Source organism: Chenopodium quinoa, unplaced genomic scaffold (genome assembly GCF_001683475.1).
Source record: "Chenopodium quinoa cultivar QQ74 unplaced genomic scaffold, ASM168347v1, whole genome shotgun sequence".
Classification (NCBI taxonomy): Eukaryota; Viridiplantae; Streptophyta; class Magnoliopsida; order Caryophyllales; family Amaranthaceae; genus Chenopodium; species Chenopodium quinoa.
In genome coordinates, this window is record NW_018742306.1 from 335,322 (window position 1) to 343,971 (window position 8,650).

The 8,650-nt window shown below is 32.3% G+C and overlaps 2 protein-coding genes across 2 annotated transcripts; one reads left to right on the plus strand and one right to left on the minus strand.

The window, feature by feature from the left end:
* Positions 1 to 250: 250 nt before the first annotated feature.
* LOC110686802 (abrin-b-like) lies at positions 251 to 1,987 on the minus strand. The gene has a single exon (XM_021863393.1). It carries the CDS (start codon positions 1,985 to 1,987, stop codon positions 251 to 253), a length of 1,737 nt encoding a protein of 578 aa, XP_021719085.1.
* A 4,579-nt stretch (positions 1,988 to 6,566) lies between these two features.
* LOC110686809 lies at positions 6,567 to 7,088 on the plus strand. The gene has a single exon (XM_021863401.1). It carries the CDS (start codon positions 6,567 to 6,569, stop codon positions 7,086 to 7,088), a length of 522 nt encoding a protein of 173 aa, XP_021719093.1.
* Positions 7,089 to 8,650: the final 1,562 nt, after the last annotated feature.

An 8,650-nucleotide genomic window follows, 5' to 3' on the forward strand; every position in this document is an offset into this window, starting at 1 on the left:
TGTCACTAAATATTAAAAATCAAAGCTTTATCCTAAACATGATACTAGAAATCAATAGGACATCCTAACATGATACTTAGAAAAAATAAGACATTCTATCATGATACTTCATAGATATAGAACACATCATAATTTATGCAGTACATATAGAACACAAATACATCATAGAGCAAACATGGGCAGATGACATGAAATCAAACTATAAAAGTTTGATTAGCTTCTGCTTATTTATTGATACAAGACGAAAACACTAGCAGAGGGTCTGTGTCATGAACCAAATTTGGGAGAAGCGATTTCCATTATAATCATTGACGGTAACTTGATAAAGAGCAGGAGTCTCTATTACATCCATCACCATATCAGTGGCCTCATGTAAAATGGTACCATCGGCCCGAAAGATCCAGCGCTCATCAGAGTATCCACTGCATGCTCCCTGAATGATCTCATTTTGGCCATGTTTGTACTGGAGACACCGGCCCTGGTGCTGTTCCGGCCTGATAGTACCATCCGGGTATACTGCCCATCTTTTGTCTTTAATGTTATCATCACAATTGGCCATTTGCACATGATGAACACCATCTAGTGTCAAACAGAGTAAGTCGTAACCAACAATCTTAGTCACTGGTGGTTCCGTATTGTTGGTGGGAAACCAAACTTGTCTTGGTACATGTTGGTAGGGATCGACTACAACATTATACACACCAGCAGCATCTTTTTCTGCAGTCAAGGAAAGCCCGGATTTTTGAGTTTTAATCTTTCCAATACTGCTCTGAATTTGCCATTTGGTGGCCCTAGGGACAGTAGCGTTGCAATCATATATCATTACATTGTTTTCTTGGCTATATTCATAATTTATTGTCAAGCACTTTCCTTCAGAATGAATCGTTTGATCCGAACTTCTCAAGCTCCAAAGTTGGTGTTCTTGCCTGTTTCTGCAGACACTTAAAACTACACCGTTTCCATCATTATAATATCCATTTTCCACTGAAACACAAAGGCCATCAAATCCAGTGATGTGCACCTTGGGCTCTAAATCTTGGTCGCACTTATCATAACCATGATATTTATCGTAACCTCTTATTTCCTTCTGCTGCAAAGTGAGTCTCGATCTGCTTATGGGTGATACTACTGACATTAACGAAGAAGCAAAGCCATCATTGATTGAATTCTCTGGTACTACCCGGTTTGGTACGCAGATAAGTGGCATTATTGCAAGAAAGAAAACTACCTGTCTCACATTGTCGATGGTCAAGATGGTCTGAACTTGACCATCAATGTTCAGCTGAAAAGCCGGTGAAATAATTCCGTGTACTGCAGATTGGACACGAGCGGAGAGATTACCCCAGTTGTTTTCATATTCAATCATTAAACCATCTGGATAGAACTTATCATACTGCGATACACCAAGTATACTTTCGATCACCCTTTGCTCGATGTTTCTGAATCTAACTGCTTCAAAGATCATCTGTATCATAACTAAAAGGGCTCTAGCAATTTTCTTGTTTCTATATGGGCTATTATATCCAATATCCATCTCATTAATTTGACAGTCTAGTTCGCCAATTCCTAGAGGGATTTCTCTTCTGTCGACAACTCTAGCAGCGTTTTCCAACGACTCGTAGTTGATGTTAAATGGAAGTTGCACTGCCCGGTTGTCTGGAAACACAGTCTCATATATATCTGAACTCACCTCGTAGAAAAAGTAAGCTTCATCACCGATTTGAATTCCCAAGACATTCGCGTAACTGATGTCGATTCCTAGTGTAACGTTGATTCCCCCATTCGATAGCTCGACAAGAAAATACTGCTGGGGATTAGTGGGTTGCAGAGGACGCGGCAATATTGGTATTTCTCCACTCGTATCCGCATTTTTGGTTAATTCATTGTAAACATCTCTTATAAACCTCATATAGGAAACTATTAACTTGATCTTGTTCACATCCATCATGCTTAGATGCAAACCAGTAAGGCTAACCAGCAAGCCCATGCGGCTATAATAATCTCATGCTTAGCAACTGTATCAAATATTAACAATTCATGCTTAGATAACTTTTTTTACTGCATTTACAAACTACTCCACCTGCTTTTTCTTTCTCTCTCACTCTCTCCTCTCCTTAGTATATGCCTAAATCAAACGCGTTAAATAAATAAAAACGGAGGAAGTATGATAATACTAATTTTTGTAGCTACTATGATATTTTGATCCAATCCTTTCGTTTCTAGCATTAACAAGCACCCTCCATAAAACTCTACTTCTCATACAGTCCAAGTCAACCAATTAACCACGGAGTTATATGTTACAAATCTGTACTTAGTATTTAAAAAAGCAAACCAAAAAAGACATATGTCATCTTTTTATTACACTTCCCTATCTTCTTCTTCAAATCAATGTGCCACATGTCGTTTTACATTTTTTATTTTTAATTATACAATTTTTCTTAACTCTTTCATTAAACACTTCATATTCATCTCCCCTCTTTAATTCTACCTTTTTATTTTTCCTCTTTGATTTTAGTCCCTCCATCTTCTTTCTATTAATCTCATTTCAAATTAAAGTCCCAAAATTTTTATTTCTTTAATTATGTTTTCATTCACATATTACACTCATAATTATTTATTGGTATTTCTCCACTCATCTCTCAATGCAATTTTCTATGAACAAACCGTGCATTGCACGGGCCAAAAGGCTAGTTTACAATAAAAAAAAAATGGTTTGATATAAACTTTAAATCATATTGTATTATTACGTGAACAACTATAAAACTTTAACATAAACTTTAAATCATACAAAGTAGTACTATAATTACGTACACAACTATAAAACCTCATTGTAAATTTGTAATTGTCAAATAAATATTATTGTATCTAAACTTATAGCTATGATCAGCTTTGTATAAAATTTACAGCGCCTTTTTTTTTTTTTTTTTTTTTTTTTTTTTTTTTTTTTTTTTTTTTTTTTTTTTATGGGCAACTGGGCAACCAAGTTGTGCGACAAACTGACGCACAAAAATACTGTGAAAAATATATTGATCAAGTAATTCATGACCTGACGGACTAACTTACGGTTATCTGACTCAGTAACCCCATGCATACTATGTGCCCAAACACATATGAAATTTTGTGAAAATTTTATAGAAGTTAAATTTGGAGAATATGTAGAAATAATTATTCAAATGAAAATTAAAATTAAAATAGGAAAATGATTTAGGGCTATGTATAAATAAGAAGCTAAAATAGAAAAGTATTAATGTAATATATTCATTAACTACATTTTGTCATACATTCCTAAAATAATACTCCCTCCGTTTCATAATGTTAGCCCCTGTTCTCTTTACCTTAATTTTGCTGAACTAAAATTATTTTTACAGAACTGAAATTATTTTTGTTGAACTGAAATTATTTTTATTGAACTTAAATTAATTTTACTGAACTGAAATTATTTTTGCTGAACTGAAATTATTTTTACTGATTTTTTATTATAATTCTTCTTTAAGAAACTGAATTTTACTGAACTAAACTTATTTTTATTGAACTGGAATTATTTTTACTGAACTCAAATTAATTTTACTGAACTGAACTTATTTTTACTTAATTATTTTTGTAAAAGGTGAATACAACAGGGCTTTAGTCCCATATGGAATCAATCACATAAAATAAGAAAACAAATATATTTGGAATCTAACATTAAAGTATAACATATTTCATAATTAGTTTACCTTATTTAACTTTTTATATTTTTTATTAGGAAAGCACAAGTCATAATTGCATAATTTAAGGTAAAAATTTCTTTACTTAGAGTCATGTCATCAATCCACAATCAATTAATTCCAAAAAAAAATCAAATCATAAATGAAATATATTCAATATGGGTAGAACTTTTTGAAACACCCAAAATAGTATATGGGACTAACATTATGAAATGGAGGGAGTACCAAATAAGATACTCTATATTTAAATTTTAGGGAAAAAGATGGTACTAAATTTACAAAGTTTGACACTTTGACCCTCTTCACTTCACCTTAAAAAAATTCAAACAGAAAAAAATATTATTTTAGTTCAATAAAAATAATTTCAGTTCAATTAAAAATAAGTTTAGTTTAGTAAAAACAATTTCAATTCAGTTAAAATTAATAACTTTACAAAAAAAATAGAGATCAGTAAAAAAAAATTAATTCAGTAAAAATCAGTAACCTTACAAAATATATATATATATATATAAATAATAATATATAAAATAGAGATCAGTAAAAAATAAATTAATTGAGTAAACATTAGTAACTTTAAAAAAAAAGAAATATAATAAAAAATCAATATATAAAATAAATTTCTATCCAGCAAAAATAATTTCAATTTAACGTATTAATTTTAGTTTAATAAATTTAATTTTAGTTCACTAAATTTAATTATAGTTTTGTAAATTTAATTTTAGTTCAATTAAAATAATTTTAGTTTAGCCAAATAAGATGAAGTGAACAAGACATTTGTTTTAAGAAAATATACCCTTTTTGTTTAAGATCATTTAAAATTACACTCACTCACTATGCATTGAATTAATCAAATCTATATATGTGCAATGTTTATGTTATGTATTCTTAATGAATTTGTACTAGTACATCTCGTATGAAAGTACTCATATGATTAAAGACGCGGATTTAATAAAACTCATTGGACTAATTGACTCTTTCATAATCAATTTCATGTCTCATAAATAGTAAACAATATCAAAGTATATCAATAGTAAACAAAATCAATGTATATCAATTTAGAAAAAAAAAAGAGGGGGGGGGGGGGGGAGTATCTAACTACTTTCTTAGTTCGAAATTCACTCACAAAAAAATGGTAGCATTGAAAACCACAATGTTCAATTCACTCTCTTTGCCATTGTTGGTCAAGGTACCAAGTAAAACTGCTTCCATTTAATTTATACTAGCTTAAATCCCGCGCATTTGTTTTACCAAATTTTATAAAGACTTACAATAACCTATACGTAGTTCAACAATTTTTTTATTTTTTTTATTTATAAATCTATTCTCTTTATAAAGAGTATAATAAAGTCCATATTCATTAAAGTTTCCTAAATAGTAAATTTAACGTCATATTTGTATAATATACAAATTTTATATAAAATAAAATTATGGTTTTTTTTAGCAATATCTACTTCATATTAATTTTATATATGGTTGCAAAAATTATATTGATTTTGGAAGGAAAAGATATCACTATATTGAAATTATTTTATTCTTTTTAATATATTAAATATGAAATATTTGGAATGGCATTTAACTTAAATAAGGAAAAAAAATATTATAATAAATTATTTACATAGATGATTTGGCAACAAAAAAAAAATGATTTTTTTGGTGGGAAAAATTTTAATCAGATCTTGACACGAGTCATATTCTATTCGCCTTTAGTATATAAGTAGAGGGGTCAACTTGGATAACTGGATGGATTTTGTATCGAGTCTAATCGGATCGGACATGTTCGGGTCAAAATTATTCTTTTAATTCGGATTGGGTCGAGTCGGGTCAAATTCGGGCCATGGTCTATCCAGTCCGGATCGGATATTGGTCGGGTCAACTCCAGATCGGTTCATGTTCGGTTTAGAAAAATTCGGATCGGGTTTAACCGGTTTAATTTTGGGTCGGGTGAATTTAGGTGAGGTTGATTTCAGTTCAGATGATTTTGCTTCGGTAAAGTTCAGTTTGATTAAGATAAGGTTGATCCATTGATTCATTTATTGGTCAATTTCAATTCAATTCCTTTCTATGTTTGGCTGAATTTTAATCGAGTTGACCCAATTCATATCCAAATAAGGTTATTTTTAAACTAGAGTTATTATTGAGTTTTTACCTTATTATTGGGTCAATATCAAGTCATTCATGTATTTTATATTTTATCGAGTTGAAAGAATAGGTTTTAATGTTCAAGTATTACAAATTATTTGTAGCAAATTTTAGATGAGACGAATATAAAGCTTAGAAAGTAATTTTATATAGTTAGTATATACATGAAGTAAACTCTTGTTACTCCGGATTATTTCTTTGTAATAAAAACTAACGTTAACTTATTAATAATTAGTAAATACAGTACAATAGTATAAGAACTTGAATAAAAAGGTCAATAATTAATTATGATCAGGTTAAATTCGAATCGGGTAAAAATCAAATGGAGTAAGATCGGGTCGGGTTAATATCAGTTTGGGTCAAAACAGATTGGATTAGATTAGTTATTTGTCTGGTCAATTTCGGATCGGGTTGAGCTCGGGTCGGATCAAACCGGTTTGGTTTGAGTTCAGGTCGGGTCAAATCAAATTCGGGTCAAGGCTCTAAATTCGGGTCAAGGCTCTAAATTCTGATGTAGGGAACGATTTAATGAACATGAACTATAAAAAATGGGTAAGGGCTTTCTACATTAGTCAATCACAATGTGATAGTGTAGACAACAACATGAAGAGGGTTTTCAATGCTTACATCCTCTCGTCTAGACACAAACCCATTATAACCATGATTGAAGACATTAGGGAGGGTCTTATGGAGAGAATACATAAAAAATGAGGTTTCATGATGAAGAAAGAAACAAACATATGCCGTAGAATACAGAAGAGGCTTGAGAGGGCAAAGGTTGATGCTAAAGATGGGTGGCATTTTGGGATGGCAACTTCTCCTATGGAGTCAAAGAGGGGGATTCAAACAAGGTATGTTGTGAGCTTGCTAAACAAAACATGTAGCTGCAATGCATGGCAGCTAAGTGGGGTTCTATGCCACCATGCAGTGACAACAATATTGAAATCCAATGAGCTCCCCGAGTCATATATTTCCCACTGGTCCAATAAGGAAACGTATTTGAAAGCTTATGAGTTTCCTTTAGAGCCCTTAAATGGACCTAATGACGGGCCACAGTCAATGCAAACACCCATAGAATCACCTGTAATGAAAGTTTTGAATAACAGGAGAGAAACAAAGAGAAGGCCATCTGTTGGAGAATCAGAGGGTATTAAAGTCACAAGGGCAGGACAACCTCACAAATGCAGTATGTGTGGACAAATAGGTCATAATAAAAAAAAATGTAGAATGTCGGGTACTTGACACAGTCATCATCAAGCACCCTCGTCTGAGGACATTCCAGCAATCACACGAACACAACATCTTTCAATGCATCATAGAGGTGTAGGAGTAAACACCTATCCTAATGGCCATCAAAGAGAAGCACAGATACGTAACTACATTCACCATTTCAATAATTAGACAATATTATATATATTATTAATTATAATTTTTTTACTTCAGCCATTACATGTTTAAGGTAGGCCTTTGCGTAGGGTCCAAGTCCGATCCACCTCCTATTAGGATTCGGATCTATTTTATTGGATTCGGATTCAGACTAATTTTAAACGGATTCGAATCGGATTTTTTCCTTCGGATCGGATCGGATTCGAATCGAACTCGGATTAAATTGCCATCCCTAGTGTACGTATTTGTGCTAAATTATGCTCAAACGACTTTATTTTTTTATAACTGAAGGTAAGTTGTATTTAATAATTGGAAAAATTACCCGGAATAATCTCACCTTTGAGTCGTCTGCTAAAAAATATCCTACTTTAGAATTATTTTTAAACAATCCGACCTTTATACTCAATCCACTAAAAATGGTCCTAACCGTTCATTTAACTTGTTGAACCAAGTTACTTGACATGTGGCGGCTTGTGATTGGTCAAATAAAAAAATTAAATTAAAAAATTAAAAGTTAAAAAAAAAAACTTTTACCCTGCCGCTACCGCTGGGAGGCTGCTCCGCCGGTAACCACTCATCTTCTGCCATCCCATTTCTGGCGGTCCGGCCTCCTCCCCTTCCTCACCACGTTTTCCGGCATCCTCCCCTTCCCATGTCCCTTTTCCGGCTCCTTCCCCTTCCCTTTAACCCGATTTCGACCCAATCCCCTTTCTCGTCGATTTCAACCCAATCCCCTCCACCGTCGTATTTTGCGGCGTAGAGGTGGTTGGGGATGGTAGTAGTTATTTGAATTTTTAATCATTTATTAAAAGAATTAGTTAATGTTAATTACTCCAATAATCATCTTTTAAAAAATTTAAAACTTATTTTTTTACCAATCACGTAGTGACACGTGTAAATTAAACTTAATTAAGAAAAAAAAAAATTTCTCAACCGGCTGCAGGTTACTTGGGACCAATTTGAGCGGATTGAGGGTAAAGGTGAAATTATTTAAAAATAATACAAAGGTGGGATTATTTTTAGCGGACGGCCTAAAAGTGTGATTATTCCGGACAATTTTTCCTTAATAATTTTGGTTTTTATTTTATTATGTATGGTTGACGGTGGGTTAGAATTTAGATCATGGTTAGTTGGCCGGATCTTTGGCCTTAGTACCTGAAGAGTGGGAAAAAAAATGAGTATCAAAAGGGTGAAAATTGTGAAAACTTAGTACTCTTTTATATGCTTAACTCTCATTCGGCTGTATAAAATTTGGTAAAGTGGAGTTTCTTAAGAATCCACTTGCCTATATCTATTAGTCTCCTACCTCCTCAAAGTAAGTAGAAAATTCTACTCCGTAAATAAGTTATACTTTGTTCACTACTTATTGAACTTGAACAACTACAAAATATATATATATATATATATATATATATATA

Excerpts from the sequence above, each read along its gene's own strand:
- LOC110686802 (XM_021863393.1), bottom strand. The coding sequence starts at position 1,987 with ATGGGCTTGCTGGTTAGCCTTACTGGTTTGCATCTAAGCATGATGGAT.
- LOC110686809 (XM_021863401.1), top strand. The coding sequence starts at position 6,567 with ATGAAGAAAGAAACAAACATATGCCGTAGAATACAGAAGAGGCTTGAG.